The following is an 18,146-nucleotide window of genomic DNA, read 5'->3' as shown; positions in this document are numbered from 1 at the left end:
AGAAGTATTAGAGAGGTGATCAATGAACTCTACAACCAAAATATTACCCACACAGGTAATTCCTGTGTGGAGAGAATGCTTGTTTCCTTTGCAGTAACGTGTGTCTCAGAATGGCTCCATTGTGATCACTTCCATCCTACCTTTTGAGTAGGGGACAGTACTTCGAAGGACTGTGTAGTCTTTTTTTCTCCTATATAAACCTGATGACAAATAATGTCTTGAAAAAGCTTTCTCTGTCTGACTCAAACTTCTGCAACTACTTCCTTCTCCAAACAGCAGCATAGGTGCAGAACATGGAGTCCTTCACTTCCTTAAAATTCTGGCTCTGCAATCAGTCAGCAGGTGTGAGCTTGTTCTGATAATACAATGTTAGTACATGTTTATTCATTCCTGCTTTAGATTAAGCAATCACTAAAAAACGTTCCTGTCTAAGTTCATTTGCCTGAAATACAGGTTTGATTTTTCACTCTGAACACAAAATTGCTGTTTTTTATTATAACACACTGTTACAACAGGTTTTAAACAGAACTTAAAACTTACTAGAGGCTAAGCATTAGCAAGAATATTTTCTGAGCATTAGGATACTACTACTTAAAAAAGGTTTAAGGCACAGATGCAAGCTGGGCATATGAAATCAGGTAACTTGAAGTAAAATTTTTAATGTAGAAAGTTGTTGGAAAAAGCTAACAAGCCACTATTTAATCTGTAAATTTATATAGGTCCCCATATAATGAAAACAAACCAGTGTAACTAACTCATTGTCTTTAAGCAGGAATTGCAGGGTTTTTCTGGGGAGGACCCAATTCTGTTCTTAGGCACCTCACAGCTTTGTGGTAGTTGTGGGGTTTTTTTGGTTAAAGGTTGAATGGCATGAACCTGATTTTCTCTTTCATATTTTGAACCATGTATTGTAAGGGCATAACATGCACAAGAATGGTCGTCTTGGGTCAAGTTGAGGATCCATTTGGCTCAGTATATTGTCTCCCAACAGTGACCATAAGCAGATGCTTGGAGAAAGTAAGACTAGAGCTGTGATGTATGACAGGGGCTTACAGTGTTTGTGGGCAGTCTCTTTGGCATTGCTGTGGTGAAATCTTATGACTTAGTGTTGCAGTGGAGCAAATGTATGTAAATCTCTTTTTTTTATAGTTAAGTCTTTGCAGATAGAGCCTGCACAGCATCGGATGAGGGAGGAGCATGGCAAGAGAAGTTCTGAATTTTGGTTTGTGGATGCACAGAATAAAAGGAAACAATGTCCGACCAAACGGATCTCTTGCATGTAATGCCAGTCCCTTTCAGGCCCTGATAAACTATTTTTTAACCAGCTGAAGTTGGAGTGGAGTAATTTTGTTCTCTCCTGTTTTGTCCCTCTAGAGATGGAACAAAATGATCCTTGCCAGATGTTTTTAGAACTGCCTCTGAAGAGCGTTTTTTTTATCTTGGGTATTGGACCATTTGCATAAAAGGAATTTTTTTTAAAACCTTTTCTTGAGATTTTTCTCTTAGCTAACTACTTCAGATTTATATTAATTTTACAGAAATCACAAATATCTAGGAATTGCCTTACTGTATCATGCTTTCAATTTATATAACTGATTATCTTGCCAATAATAGTGACTGACTGGCTACGTCAATGTTAAAGTGTATGATTCCAATTTATAATCTGTTCTGCCTATAATGCATATATCTAATCTGGTTTTGGTTTTATTTAGTAAGCCATTGATTTTCCTACCAGGCTTCATAAATAAACCAAAATCTTCTAATATTCATTGTTTAGTGCTTATAGCTTGTTATTGCTTATTAAAAACAAAAAACCACCCCCAATCCCCTGCATCTCCTATCTTTGAGCTGTGCCTTTCCTCTTTTAATCTTTTGTCATATAAAAGTGATGACCTCTTCCAGCTGTTGTTGCACAGTTCCTTAGCTAACAGTCTGTCCCCCCACTGTGACGTTGAAGGCCCAGAAATCACTGTTCTGGTACCGGTTGTGGTCTCAGCTTCAGAGGGCTCTGTCTCCTCCAACGGGTTGTACTCCAGGATGGTGAGAGCTGCTTAGACTGGTTTAATGCTTCTAGTCTAATGGCTGGAACTTTATTTGCACTGTGAAGATTGCCTTAGTGATCTGCATATATTGCAGTAGGCAGTGGGTTTTAGCAAGTTGGTTTTGAAAAGCCTTTTTGGAGAGCTCCAAAGAGAATCAGAAAGACTCTTTGAAAGGTGGTCTGTGGCTGAGCCATTTGGCCAGTTTAAAAACCTTTTTCTGTTGAAGCATCCCTCTCGTTTAATTACAGATCACCTCAGTTTACAGAATCGGGAATGATTATTCCAAGAGTGGTTAAATGGGTAGCACAGAATGCTGTCCTGTATGTGGCATCTGGGTTTTGGTGTTTTGGTTTGGTGGTTTTTTTTTAATCTTAATGGTAGCATTAAGTTGTCATGTTTTCTAAGCTGTTGCTGGCTAGCAGCAGGTGTTTCAGAAAGCCAGTGCAAGTGCAGTATGCGGTGGAGAGCATTAAGTGCGTGGTGACCACAGCAGAACGAAATTAAACAGCGTCTGCTGGGTGAACTGAGCTGATGAAGAATATAGTTGGTTCAGTGTGATACTGCAGTAGCACCACCTCCCTCACCCTGTCTCAGGAATGTAAGTCAGTATAAAAAAATGTGCAATTACTGTGTAGCTTGTTTCTTGCTGAACTTCAGTAGTAAAAAGGGAAGACATGAAAGAAGCAGTGCCACAATTTCTAAGGTTCCACAGAATCCCTGACCTCTAAGGGAGCAGCGTGTGTAGCTTCTTTCAGAAGCCTGGCTTCTAGCAAAGTCCTTCACTAAATGTGCTGGGTGAAGAAGTGACTTGGATTCATTCAAGGACAGGACAAAGGTAGGACAGTGCAGAGAAGTGCTACATGGAAATCTGTAAATGCCTTTTGCCATTGCCTCCAACTCGGGGAGAGTTCTGCTGCGAGTTTCCAGCCTTGAGTCCTGCAAGGCTCTGGCAGTACCGTAACAGCAGTTGGTGTTGCAAGTCCTGAACCCAGGTTATCCTCAAAGCTGCTCTGGCGTGCTTCAGCGCAGCTCAGCCTCTGTCTTGCGGCAGTTCTGTCGTGGCCGTGTTTCGGTCCTTAATGGCGTTGCGATGCTGCGTCACCGTCGTGGGCAAAGGCTGCCAGTTGTGCCAGGTTTTGTGTAAATGGTATGAGTACAGACAAGAAGGTAGATGATAAACAGAGAGGGTTAAACTTGTTGGTGTATTGGAAATTGTGCAGGAACTCTTGCTGCCGACCTTCCTTCCTCTCTTTCCTTCCTTCTAAAGCTGATAAATTAAAGCTCTGCACCACCCGGTGCTGTCTCCTATTCCTTTCTCATCGTCACCTCTGAACTGTTTTCTCTCAGTGGTGCTGCTTTTGGCCTTGAACCTCCAACCTCCTCCGTTGCTTTAGAATTGAAAGGACAAAGCTTTATTGAACCGAACATCCTCTCTCTTCTCTCCGAACTGTTTGGAACAAGCCTCTCTCGGATTAGAGTATGCTTGTTTTGCCCTGCTCAGCTACAGAAGCTTCTTGCCTTTTTGATATTCAGTCGCAGGCTTCCATCTCCTTTCTGACCAGCCCCTGTTTACTTTGCAGAATACAACGTTGTCATGGCAACAGGTTACTTTTCAAAGGGAACATCTTGTCATTATATTTAATCCACTGCAGCTGAAGAGGACTGAAATATTAAGTTGTTGTTGCTATGGATACTGCTTTGTTACATCAGTTTCTTTTGTGTCAGATTTCATATACAGTGTTGGGTCCTCTTTTTTCTTTCCCATCGAATAAACACAGAGTGCTGTTCCATTATTATTGTAATTGCTTTCCACCAATATAATTTAGCTTAAAAATCTACAGTGCATTTTAGTTTCCATAGCAAGAATTTTCTTTCCATTTGCAAACCCATTCCTGGGGACGTGGAAACGGTAAAAATTATTTAACAGATTGTGTGCTCTTGCAGAACGATCAGCTTTGTGCCTTTTTAAAAAAAGTGTGATGTAGGGCAGTCTGAAAGAGCTTCCTGCACAGCAGCTTAATTCAGTCCTTACCTTTTGGGGCGGGAGGAGGGAGTACGTTTAGGGTGTGAATATAATCAGGAAATGGTAAAGGAGTGATGAAAAGGCACACAGAAGTATTTCTCTCGACACTTCATTTTCATGTGAGGAATCATGGTTGGGTAGCCCCGTTGAATTTCCCCAGCTAACTCTACAGGAGCAGAAGTTCCCTCCAAAACTTTGCTTTTGTCTTTGCAATTACTTACAGGATGCTCCAGACTCCTATAACGAGTCTTGATTCTTAACTGCTTTATCATACTCAGTGTGATCCAACTGAGGAACATGGGAGTTGAGGGATATTTGGAGTGCTCTGTTTTTTCCTGTCTAAATGGAAAATAGTTTGAGCGGCCTTTGGCTGGTGCGAAATAGCGTAGCTGACAGAAACTGCATAGACATGTTTTCAGTTTGACTTGCACTAACTAGTTAGTAGAGATGTGCGTGGCTTTAAAATGAATTCTGGGAATAAAGGAAGAGCATCAGCATTTTCTGTTGTCAGTTTTCCCTTCATTCCTCACGAGGAAGAATTCTGACACCTTGCCGCTGCAAAAATGTACCTTAGTATTTAATTTATAACTTTGTTATAAATATAAAATTGTTTTTCTAGTGCAGTCGTTTCTTTGCATAACCTGAAAACAAGAGTTAACAGTGTCAGATCGTGTCTTGCAAAAATATGCATTGAAGAAAAACATTTTCCCATGTTCTCGTTCTTTTCAGGAGACTTTTGGCACATGCTTTAGAGTGGATCTCCTTACCAGGAGGTAGCATTGCGTAGACATCAAGACAGAAGATTGAGTATTACAAAGCCTGTCAGACAGGTTCTCCAGCCCTCTTGTCTTGGATAAAGTCCATTCAGATCCACAGCTGTAGTTTACCCACTTGTGTACCAATGAATTAACGTTTCAGAATGGTCAATAAGGTCAAGTTTAACTTAATACATGTATGCAGCATACTTGGAAATTTTGAGGTGAAAATGTTCATAAAGATACACAAATGATCATGTAAAAAAAAACCTCAACCCTCCAGTAACCTTTTTGACTTCAAGTGGTATTTAATGGTTTGGATTCTTAATTTTTAAAGTTTAAAGGAAGCTTTATCAATCACAGCTTAAGATCACTGTGAACATGGCAGTGTGACAAGAAATCCTGCAGGGCAGCAGCTTACTTGTAAAATGATGTCCTTATTCCTGTAACAGCAAATTGCAAGATTAATTCAAGTTTGCTTTTTCCAGGTTAAGGATGGTGATCTCTAAGGTTTATGTGTGTGCTCTTCCTTGGTAGCGTGTTGAGAGGCACTTAAATGTCTTGCAGTTATTGAAGAGTTAAATTCAAAAGTTTGTTTTATAACAGCTCTGAATTTTGTTGTCCTTTTAATGCAATATGCAGAGCGTAAATAAAAGATGTCTGTTTAAGAACAATTTATAGGAAAAGAAGTATGTTGATCTGAAGGATATTGAATTTCCTTGGATATGGTTGTTTAATGCTATTTGACAGGAGTCTTGAATGGTCATTTAAGTTTTCAGACTGTAGCTGCATTCAGTATCCTAAATACGAGTGTTCAGGCACAAGTGCATTTATAGACTTGCAGTGCTCTGGCTCTTGACGAGCTGGCTATGTGAGATTACAGCGGAGAGGTCCCATACGTTCAACTGTAGTCCTTGAGAAATTAGTATTTCCAGTAAATAGTTTTGTTCTTTTGCCTTCTTGTTGCTTATATTTTAATATATTTAATAAAGAAAAGGGGTCAAAGGGCACTCTTCAATGGTAAAGTTTTATTTACTCTGTTAGTCTGTTCAAAATTTAGGAAGAAAAATCAATTTTGTCATGTCAGATGTGTTATTCTGGTTTATATTGACATACCTTTAACTTCGTTGTTGCCAGGGTAATTCTTCTCCCACATGAAAAAATAGCTTTTCTCCTGCCATATACTGTGATGTTTCAGTAACTCCAGCCGATGGTGTGAGCAGCACAGAAGCCTTCAGAGTATGATTCTCACTACGTGGGGGACAGTTCGTCTGGAACTTGAAGTTTTTTATACAAATATCATTTCAAAATAGTGGAAAAATATGAGGGCCAAGTGTGTTATGTAGAAGGGAAGCCCTTTTTGGATGAATTGAATTAAATTCACTTCTATAAAGTTACAAGGCATGTTTTTATTGCCTTTTAGATTTTTCCATGTTTCTGTGTCATACTATCTGATGTGGTTTTAGCAAATGAATTAGCAGCAGTAATAATTTTAACTTCTTAAAACAAGAGCTAGATAATTTTGCATGTAATATCCAAAGTAATCTGAATGGTTTTCCATGAATTCTGCTTGGAAAAAGAGGAATTAGTTTTGCCAATTCTGGTAACGCAAGGCTCTGTTCTTCAAAGTTTAATACCCCAAATATTTAAGATATTTTCTCTTTCAAAATGAAAATGGCCACAAAGATGTTCATGAGGAATGTGGTATTTCCTGTGTATGCATCTGCAGCATAGTGCTTAGCGTGCTGTCTGCATTGGTTTGGGTTTGGTGTTGAAATAAGCAGTTAAAGGAACATGGTACAAGTCAGATGCCTGTTGGAAGGTGATTCTCTGCGTATCAGGCTTTGGAGTTGGCTGGCTAAAGCATGGAGCAGTTCAGAGCTGTAGAGGCTTGTAAAGGATCTTGATTAGAAGCCAGTGCTACTTCTGTATTACATGAAATCTAAACATCGACAAGAAGGAAGATGTGTGTCCCACTGTCAGCTGCTGTGATAGTTGCTCCTGTGAGGGCACATCACACTGATCCTCTTCTTGAGTTCAACTGCTTGACTGAAAGCTCCAGACTTGCCCGGGTGGTTTTTGCCATTTGCAGTGTGGCCTGTAATACACCTCTGTATATCTTGTCTTGTGTTCTCAGCAATGTATCATTTTTCCTTCCATTTGCATTGGAAACGCAATGACAAAAAATAAGGAGCATGATCCTAAATGTCACTAATTGTAATTCTCATTACTGTTTTTTCCTTTATATATTAGGAGGCTAAACAGTACCCAAGGTGAAATCAGAGTGGGACCCAGCCATCAGGTAAGGGATTTTGTTTGCATTCTAATATCGAGAGGGCATGCTTCTGCCACTTGCTCTGACCAGAGGACACTTAGTTAAAATTGTATGCATTCAAATACAGTGAGGTTTTTTTAGATTCATCGTGAGTTCTTTAGAATTCCTTAGCTCAGTTAATGAGATTTTTCTATGTCAAATGTTGATACGTTAATGATTTTTACTAGCAGAAGTGCTATTGGATTAATTCTAGAATAAGATTGAAGGAGTATGAGTAGCTACTGGAAATAAAGGAAAAATCTCAGCTATTATTGGGCATGTCCTGGAGTTAAAAATGAATGCATTCTCAGCTGGCTTTCACCAGGCAATGTTTTTAATAAACTATAAAAAAATTTGGTAGGTTTTTTTTAGTTATATTGAAAGTAGATATTTTCATTTTAATTTGCTTAGTAAAATGGTGAAGTTGATAGTATGTTACCTGTTACAGTTCGTCCTGAATCTACATATTTAAACAAAATGGAGTTCTGTTAGAAGTGATTAAAAAAACACAGCAGTTTTCCAAGAATAACAGTACAAAATTAGAAAGATGGGGGAACTTTAAACCTGAGAAAGGTTTCTTTCCTGTGGAGTGACTGTGCTGAGATATACATATATATTTATGTATGTATTCATCTTTTAACACAGGGTACAGTGCTTTTAAGCATGTCTGTTAATGTAGCTGTCATTAATGCAGAATTCACTGTAAACCTGCTCTCCCTTTTATGTTTGTCTCTGAGCGTGCTCTGCCAGGTGTCATGTCTGGCTTTGCATTTCCTCCTTGACTTGTGTTTACACTTGAGCTCTGCACATATTCTCCTCTTATTTTTGTACGTTAAATTGAGTTTGGCCAACTGTGGTACTTCAGCATAAAAGTCAGGGGTGCCATGGTATATTTAGCAATTCATTAAAAATGAAATTAGTATTTATAATTGGAGCAGTTTTGGCAGCTGTTAAGGATAGATCTCTTCTAAATACCCTTCTCCTGTGTGACCACATGCCAGTGTCACCAACACGCTCCCCCTCTGCCATTCAAGAGGTTAGCTGGTCCTTACCATTTTACCTGCATAATTTTCATACAAAGCAGTTCAAATTCTTTTTAACTAGGAGGCATGGTACTTCTGGATGATTATTGAAATATCCTTTTTGTCCATAGTCGATAGAAGTCATGTTATAATTAAAATATCTTATTGGTATTTCCCAGGAAGCTTTTTATGCAGGCTTTCTTTTCATGTTCTGATGCTGTAGAGGATGAGTTTCGATTTTAAAGATAGGGAGACGTCAGTTGTATTGTTTGACTGCGAGAAGCAATAAGAACTGGAAGTTCTTAAGACCAGTGCCTGAAGTCATTTGGATTGTTAAAACAGAAATTGAGAAAGCATGCTGAACGTGTTCAAACACTGGGAAGCAGAATAAGGTTAAGGCTCTAGAGGTTAGTTTGTTCCCGGTATGTTCTAATTTGAGGGAAATCCTTCATAAGCACTGAAAATAATCTGGTTTTAGCATTAGCATGCAACTTACTCAGATTTAGAAGGCCAGATCTCTCTCTAGGAACTGAGTGCTCTCCTTTACCTGTGGAATTGACTTTGTACTGCCAAGTGCTGGATTTTTGCATCCCAGTGATGAATATTCATTCAGACTCTTTCTAAAATCTTGTTTAATAACAGTTATGGAACCGATGTAACATTCTTAAGGATGTTTTGCATTTAGAGGAAGAAAGTCCATGGCAATTAAACCTGTAGTATTCTTTTCAGTAGTCATAATATGAGTACTGTAAATGATACCTTCAAAACAACTTTCATCTCAAATTGTCATCTAATATTTCGGCAGGTATTAGTCACCTGTGCTGTAAGGTATAATTACCAGATGCATTTATGGATGGAAATAAAAGTAGGAAGAAGGTCCACTGATTTAGAATTCTGTTAATTTTTGCTTGCTTAGTATTTTAAACTTCCATTGTTCTTTCATTCACTGAGCATCCATGTTTCTGATAAATGTCATCCCTAGGAGGATATATTCACATCCTGTTAATTAGTATGAGGTATAATCTTAAGATATATGAATGGTTGGTTGTAGGCCATGGTAGGAAATCAGATTGAAGATGGTATTTGCTGCTTTCCATTCTGTAGTCTGATTCATTCTGTGGAAAGTGTGAAAACACAGTAGCATCCAGAAACAACCCTGAGATCCCAGGAGTGGTTTCTGATGAATATCTGTTGCCTTCATTTTCCTTAAATTGTGTGTGTTACAGATGCTAGAGGACTGTTGGTTCAGTTTTTTGATACTTCATGCACAGATACCTCAAAGTACTGCTTGTATCATAATAGCAAGTAGAGACACCGGTGAAGACAATGGTTTTGTAGAATTGCATTTGTTCTCAAAATTCACATGCGTAGGAGGAGGAGAGTGGGTCTCTGCTAAATGTTCTCCCATGAAAACTTTTGGCTAACAAATTAATGGCCAGAGGTGTTCAAGAGGAAGTTGCTTTAGGAGTAACTGTTATAATTAAGCGTGTTCCTAGGGTACATAAGGATGAACATTAATTTGTGAAAGCACTCTGGTTGCTAGAATGCATAGCTCTCATAGAAATCTCATCTTAGTATAATGCTTGCTTATCCTTTTCCAGAAAAGAAGTTCAATGACATAGCCATTTTCCCAGGCAAGAAGTAAAATAAAGTACAGATTAAAGAGCAGAACATGAAAGACATCTGAACCTGTGACTTGTAATTACTGGTTATGTATAAATGTTGCCTCTCAAATATGTTTAGCGTTGTAAGTATAGGAGGTAATTATAGGGCTTAAAAGCTGTTTCTGAAGAGGCTTTCAGCTATCTCATCCAATAGCAGTAGATGACTAAAGATGCTAATTGGGTCTCTGGGTACAGTGTAATATTTAGTGGCAGAGTTCATTTCACTGAGCTATCTCACTTTCAGGAAATTTCTTTGTTTCTCTTTTGAGTTTTAATGATTTACTGCAGACTTAAAATTAAGCTTAGTGTCAAATGTGTAGGGTTTTTTTTTTACTGATTTAAAATGGTACACATATGGTAGCCATATTCTTGCCTCCTTTCATGTTAGTATGTTAAATGAGTGTGTTTTAGCCCAACAAGCAGGAGTTGTAACAGCATCTTCTTGACAAATGAAAATTAACTGTCTCTTTGAGGGCAAATTGTCCAACGATGTTTGACTTCTGTACAGTGGAGGACTATACATAGTGGTAAATATATACATAATGCAAAAAGTGTTTTACTTTCAAGCTGTAATATTTCTGCAGACATGCTTGCACTTGGTCTGTATACAGAAGGGCTTCACTGGTGGTGAACTGAGGTGGTGTTAACCCTGCATAACTGTCAGAAAATGAACCTCCCTTCTAAAAGAGGGAATGCTGGATAAAGTGAATAGATTGGAGCTTGATGACCCAATTTCCTCATAAACTTCTGAAACTTGGATCAAATAGCTTCCACCTGTTGTCTGAATATCTTCCATCTATGAGATCATAATATTCCAGAGAATTTACAAACACTTGTGCATCCTCCTAACATTGTTAACAACTTTAATGTCTCTGTGAACTCTTCATTTTTTCCAGGCAAAGCTTCCTGATCTGCAGCCATTTCCTTCCCCAGACGGTGACACAGTGACACAGCATGAAGAACTTGTGTGGATGCCAGGAGTCAATGACTGTGACTTACTTATGTACCTTAGGGCAGCAAGGTAATTTCAGCCAAGATACTACCAATGTCTGTAGAATGCTGTAGAGGAAATGTGGACTGCCGTGGATGTGCGCTTGGCTACGGTCACTCCTTTCTATTCTGTTTTGGTGTAGCATGAATTGTTTAGCTTGAGACAAGAATTCTCTGATTTGATGTCGGGCCAACGCAGAATCTTTCCTCTGGCTGTGGCTTTTGGATTTAAAATGTAAAGCCAGCTGTATGTGCTAGCATGATAGAAGGAGCATTGCATGTGTACTGAGTAACGAGGGGAGTAACTGCTACGAGTGGAATAGCTGTGATAGCACAGGATTCCTTCAGACACTAAATAGTTTTTTTGAATGAGCTCTCGTTTGCATTTCAGTTTCATACGGATCTTTGGTATGCCTGGTAGATTAATCAGATGCACTGGTGGGCCTCATAATAATTCAGAGTATGAGTAAATTACCTGTAGTTTGCAAGAATTCGGAGATGTGGGGAATCTGCAATTTAAGTCAGCTTTCTAACATAATGAAACTAAGATTACAACAGGTTTGCTGTCTCAGGTGAGACTCTATCCTCATGTATGGAGGTTATGTCTTCCATAATCCTGATCAGGCTTGGGTACTACTGCAGTGCAGATCTTTAATTTGCGAAATCCACTTAGATTGGGTTTTAATTTTGAATTAATTATTCCATACGCTGAGGTGACTGGGGTTTGCATAACAAATAGCGGCGTTTGGTGCCTCGTTTTACTTGTTTCCGCAGTATCGCAAAGGCCCTGAAACTTGTGATTTAAGGTGTAAATATCCTATTTGTGTATTGCATGATGTCTGCATCAAACAGTAGCTGAAGAATTTAAACTTTTTTCCCCCTCAAACTATGAAGGAGCATGGCAGCTTTTGCAGGCATGTGTGATGGAGGATCCACAGAAGATGGTTGTGTTGCAGCCTCCCGTGACGACACTACACTTAACGCGCTCAATACAGTAAGTATATAGAACTAGTGTTTGGAAGAGCAGTCTTTCCATTTGTTTCTGAACTACTTAAAGCATGTAGTGCATAAAATATTTTACAGGTAAAATAGATTTTGGGATCACAATGATAGTAGCTTAGGATATCATAACTCCCTTTCAAATACCAACTAGTTTTCAAAGAACTAACCTACAGGACTTCAGTGATAAACTTCTGGGTGGTACCTTTGAGATGACAGCTAGTGGATGTTCTGTATGGGAAGCTGCTCAGGTCAAGTACACCAGCTGGAATTGTTACTTATTCAGCTGACACCTGACCTGCCTATAGGTCCTTTGTCATTCAGTCCAACTAGTTTCTAGCTGTAGGAAAACAATAGTTATTTCCTAGAAGGAAAATTCATAATGCCATCAGATTTAGTGTCATGTATGTGGTAATGATCATCTGGAATTTATCCCACTCATGATCCAGTCTTCATTATCATTTATATTTGGGTGCACATATGTCCAGTTATCTCTTGTATAAACATAAGGTGTGTAAAGAAAGTGTTACCGAGTAGTTGTGTAGATGTGAGTGTATGTTGAGATGCTCACACGGTTTCGGTACAGCCATAACAACTGTTTTGGGGTGGGTGGGGGGCACTAACATCAGTAAATCATGATACATGAAATGTTTTGTTTAAGATCAAGCTGAAGAAACTTGTCTGTCATTCCATGTTTTTGGTAACTTAGGGAAGTCTCTAGTTGTTTTTCCCCAGAGTCCTATCTGCAGCTTTTGGAGTGACTCTAAGCTGACCTTTGTGTGTCTTCATTGTTTCCTTCCTGAAATATAATAAAAGGAATTACATGTAACTAGTCATCTGTTACTCTGAAGAAACACACAGACAGATCTGCTGACTCTACCAATAAACAATTTTCATTCTTCCTCTTTTTATGTTGCCTTTTATCCATAAAACATATCTCAGAGGTATGGACAGTTGAGTTCTGTCCTGTTGGTTTCACGGTTATTGGCTACGTTCTAATCACATGCACTTGTGAAGGCTGTGGTGAGGATAGGATGTACTCCTTGCTGAATGAGTTTCTAGCTAAATCTGTGCTATGTTTTAGGGGCAATCACAGTAGAAATGTACAGACCCCGTGGACAGCTGGTAGGAGTGGAAGCTGGAGCAACTTCAGTTGAGCACATTCTTTGTGAAACTGCCAAGGAAAGATGCAGTGTGTAGCTTCAGATTTAATTTTTTAAGATCTCCATTCCTAAAAGTAGTTTTAAGCATATTCTGCCTCAGTGTCCAGCACCATAACTATCTACAGGGACTCATACATTCTTTGCTCACAATGCTTGAGGTGCAAGTAATTTGTTTTTGTTCAGTAAAAATAAACTAGTGATACCAACAAAAACCAACTTTGTATTTTGTACTCCTGTCAAGTGGCTTATAAATACCCCCCATGACCATGTTATGTCTGTCTCTGCTATGCTTAAATTATTTACAGTTGCATAGTTTTTAACCATTCATTTATAAAATTTTAAAAGCTTGTAGATGGTTGTGAACCACTTCAGAAACTGAGTGATAATCACTGAAACAGAGAACAGATTATCTGTTTCTTTAGAAGGAATATCCTAAGCATGTTGTTACTTGGTTGTTTTATTAAAGTGAGTGGAACTGACTTTATCAAATTAATCAGGTTAAATATGCTTAACTGATTCTTTACTGTCAGTAAACCATCCCATTACATGAAGTTTTTAAATACTTCAGAATGTTAATAAGAAGCTCAAATTGTATAACTGGTTTGTAACTGGTCAAGCCCATGATCAGGTATGTATGACTTGAGATCTACAGATAAAATCCTGTATTCTTAACATGAACAATGTTCCCTATGTAACACTAGCTTATCAAAACCACTCGCATTGGTGTTTTATTTCGGTTTCTTATATGTGTTTCTAGTTGATTACATGTTTTTCATCGAGCGTATCAATTTTTCTCTTGCTTCCTGCAACAGACAGGAGTAAAATAGGATTAAGATCTAAAATGTGCCCCCGTTATACTTCCTAACTAAACAGCAACAGAATTTCCATTCTCATTCTGCAAAATTATTTCAATATAGTCTATACACTCACATGTATAACCAGCTGAAATCCAAGATCAAATTCTGTACCCAAATTAAATGCTTCTTGTTGTTCTTGCTTTTACATCTGCAAAGTGTTACTTCTCAGTGCACTTCAGAACTGAGGGGAATGTATAAATCTTAGTCCTTTGGCTCCTTTTCTAAGGATAGCTGGTGTGTTAAAGATTTTTATACTGTTTGATAAGAATTGCAGTTAAGTCTGTATTGCACATCCACTTCAGTTTCTTACCTATTTCCCTTTTATTTCCTTCCTTTCTCTTGGCATGGATGCCATCTGATTCTGGTGCCTTACCGCTCTAGAGTTTTCTAGATTGTTCCCTAACGTCCTACTTAGAGACTCAAATCTCTGTTAAGGCCAATAATCATCAACGAGATTTTGGACTTGGAATTTCTTTCCCCACGTCATCTATAATAAAAGACTAATGCAGAAAAATAATTTAATTTCACTGCTTCACTATCCACTTTAATTACCCCCTTTAATCACTTGGGATTCTAAGGAGCCTGGAGTTGCGCTTGTAGACATCTTGCTTCTGAGACTTAGAGGAGTCCCAAAATGTTTTGTTTCTGTTCTTCCGATTCTTTTCTCTTTGTATTTCTAGTGTACATCTATTTTAGAAAATCACTGCTGACTCATTTTCTGAATGGGGGAGGGTTTCACACTTCTGAAATAAATGCACTATACAAACTCTTTAATTTATCCTCTTAAGAATCTTGTTTCTCAAGTGTAATATTTTTGACTGCTGTTGTCATGACTTCCCCTCACTATGACATAATGTATAGCAGTAAGACTCACCCTGTACTGTTCTTGTAATCATCTCATTACCTTCAGCTTTGCTGAAGTTTCTCTTTTGTAGGTATTGTGGTGCAAGACCTCTGTTCCTCTCTAGGCTAGTTTTCAAGCCTGTATTGACACAGCGTAGTTCCCATTAAATAGTCTGCCTGAACATGGACTGCTGTACTTCCAAGAAAACACAGTCTGCAAGGTCTGACCTTAATGACTTCTGGAAGGTCCTTAGGCTTCTGTGCTTTATTAATGCTTCAGAAATCTACTCTGTGTGCTAGTACTGTTCATCGCAGTTTTTAGAAACCAGTGAAGATACTTTCCTTGTTCACTTTGAATTTTTCAAGAAAAGTGTTTTGTTATGAATAATAGTTCTGTCAGGTGGGATATTTTAAGAAACTTTTCATTTCTGAGAGCCTACTTTTTTGACTAACTTAAAACAGTTTAGATAGATGATTTGTTGTCCTGACAAAGTGGTGCCCTGTTTATTTTTCTGTTCACTATCTACTTAAAACATACCAGATTTATCAGATAAATAATTTGTGAGAATCTTACCCTGCTCTAAGTTGTGTTTTTGTTTAGAAATTATCATATGCAACCCAGAAGATTAATGTAAAAAAAAATGGATATGGTATGATTTCTTATTATGGAAATCCAATAAACTTCAGAGCAGCATTTCATATAAATCAGTCTTGACAAGCTCCTTTGCTAGTGTTTTATTTATGTAATAACAGCTGCTGTAGTCCCCAGAATGATTTATTGTTAATTATACCAGATAGAAATGAAGATCATGGAAGGCACAATGCAACATATATATCAGCTCATTGAAAGGGTTATTCACTTCATGTTCCAGGTAAATTTTGACTCCTGTTCCTTTGGCTATTTGGGATTTGATGCCACATTTGTCATTGTAAGCCTTAGGAAGGAAATAAAGTTTTCGATTGGAGTTTGTTGCCCTCCTGATGAGTGCTGACTGTCATACTGAGAGGTAGGGAGGAGGACATAAGAGTTCCTGAAAGTCTTTCACCATGGTGTTTTCACACAGAGAGGGTCTTTTTACACAACCATAGAACAAGTAGCTGAATGTGGCTGACTTCCGAAAACTAGCTGGGTTTTGTGCTTTGTTTAAATATTCATGAAGAAAGGTCGTTTGATGCATTAGACCTTAAAATATTAGTCATGTAAAATGCAAACATGCATATTCAGTACATTTTTATTTTTCCAGTTTCATAATTGAACCATAATCTGTGAAGCCATTTTTATTGGTGAAAGGGTAGATGATGGAAACATTTTTTTAATCACCACCCAGTTCCTCCTATCTTGTGATCTGGAGAAGCGCATTGCTTCCCTTGTAAGTGAAAAGGGAAATGGAAATGCTGATTTGAGTTACTCCCAAGCCTTGTTTTGGGTCACTGTGGACAACATTATTGCATTCTGAGAGCCACCGTGGTCAATGTGGAAGTTTTATAATTAATAATTGGTAGTAATGCACTTTGCCTTTTTAGCGCTTTTGGGCTTTGAGTGTGGATAGCCATCACTTTTTAATAATCAGAATACCATCAAAAATCCCCTCAAAACACTGTATTTACAAGATACCTGTAGAGATCCTGAGTAAGAAAATCGTGCAGGAGAGCCAGGACTTGGCCAGTTGTGGGTTGTTTGGGCTTTTTTTTGTTGTTGTTTTGTGTTTGTTGTTGTTTTAGTGTAGGTTTTTTTTTGTCTGTTCCAAGCTAATTGAAATTTGGAAATCAATAGAAAAACCTTAGAATTCATTTCCTTTCCAAGTCAGGCTAGTTTAATCAACTACCTTACTTTGCTTAGCATTCTTCACTTGCAAGTGCAAGCATCTGACACACTGTTTTGTTCTCTTCGGTAGAATAAAGAGAAGTCTTGTTGAAAGTATTTGTAAAAAACGGCCAATTGTGATGCCAGTATGTTTTACTTGCAGATAAATTTCTTCTGTAACACGTGCAATTGGTGGGTAACCTGGGCCATCTGTAATACTTATGTGGAACATGGGGGGAAGGATTTCCAGTTTGCGAATGAAAATAAAGACAACCCTGCACTTAAGTTTTGTGGTAGGATCAAATTCAAGCATGTTTAGACAAGCAGGTGAAACTGTAGTTTTATTTGTTTCTTTGTGTGTCCGTGTTCTCTTAAGTTCCTGTAGAGACTCCATTTCTGGCATTACATTTTCTAAAACTCCTCTTAGACATAGGAAATTCGATACTTGAGTGTTCCTTCGTTGTGGGAGTGAGAACTTTTCAGAGGTACAGTCCTGGTGCTTGTTACGGAGAATATCCTTCTTGTCCACGTCATGCTTTTAAGCTAACATACAGTGCCAAAACATTTAAGCAGATTACTGGACTGTGGCTTGCAGTGTGAGACAACTCAGGTTAGGTTTTTCCCATGCAGTTCAGTATTGCCCTATGAAAAAAAGTAATAAGAATGTTTAAACTACTTTCTAAAAGCAGAAATGACATTGAGTTTTGCCTTTATTAACTCTCAGATCAGGAAGCATTGGAGATCAGATGAACAAAGAATACCAGAAAACTTACGGACATCATCTTATTGGCAAAGTTATAAAATTATACTTCAGTCCTGGGAAGGCTCATTTCAAAGGCATATGGATCACTGGAGTAATTTTAGTCTTGCTCCTTAGTAATCTAAAGGAGTTTTTGCCTTCAAATGTAGTAGAATGAGCCCTTCTCTTAATATCCAGAGCCTTGTGCAATTTAAATTCAGAAGCGCTAACTCTACTGTGAGTCTGTAATTTCCTCCAGGTTAATTTACACTAATAACATCAGTAGTAGTCCCTTTTTGTTGCATTTGTTAGAAATGCTGTAAACTCTTACATGATAGAGAGCTTATGTGTAAGTCAGTTAAATGTCAAATAATTTTGAAACCTGACTTCGTACATGTGAAAAAGTTTCATGCCAATTCAGCAAGCAGTAAGTCTCCAGCTCCCCTGTGGGTTTTTTTTGAGATGGAAAACAAATATTGACGTGTGCTTGTATCACAGTGGTGGTTCTTTAAATGTGATTCACAGAAGGTCCTTATGGAAGCTTTGTACGTAGCTTGCGGCATACACACAGGGCCAGAGTTTTATTAGGAGGTCCTCATAGGAATAACTGTTACTGTTTTCACAGAAGTTTTCCTCAGTGTTTTTCTTCCTTTTCTTATCCCACCCTCACAACTTTGTTTACTGTGAGAATTGTACAGGACGATTTTGTCATAATTGTTGTAGACTTATTAAGGATCTGCAAAGGTATCCGGTAAAGACCAGAGAAGTGTTTTGTGGCTTTTTGACAGTATTCTGGTTATGACAACTTTAATGTGACCTCCAAAGCAGTGTGTTTGTGGTTTTGTTCATTTTTTCAAAGCAAAGCACATACTGCTTGTGGGATACTCTAAAGTAACATCATTTCACACGTGCAGTGTGTAGGACAGCTGTC

General features: G+C 38.2%; 1 protein-coding gene across 4 annotated transcripts in view; it reads left to right on the top strand.

Moving 5' to 3' along the window:
• The window catches only part of RERE (arginine-glutamic acid dipeptide repeats), a 254,855-nt gene that overhangs the window by 144,971 nt on the left and 91,738 nt on the right, over positions 1–18,146 (top strand). For all 4 annotated transcript variants that reach the window (XM_074848543.1, XM_074848545.1, XM_074848544.1 and 1 more), the window contains 3 exons: positions 7,074–7,122; positions 10,717–10,841; positions 11,705–11,804. In XM_074848543.1, the coding sequence (XP_074704644.1) occupies positions 7,074–7,122; positions 10,717–10,841; positions 11,705–11,804 (274 nt within the window). The remainder of the gene's footprint in view (positions 1–7,073; positions 7,123–10,716; positions 10,842–11,704; positions 11,805–18,146) is intronic.

The sequence above is a fragment of the Strix aluco genome, chromosome 22 (genome assembly GCF_031877795.1).
Source record: "Strix aluco isolate bStrAlu1 chromosome 22, bStrAlu1.hap1, whole genome shotgun sequence".
Lineage (NCBI taxonomy): Eukaryota > Metazoa > Chordata > Aves > Strigiformes > Strigidae > Strix > Strix aluco.
This window is presented reverse-complemented; position numbering and strand designations above follow the sequence as displayed.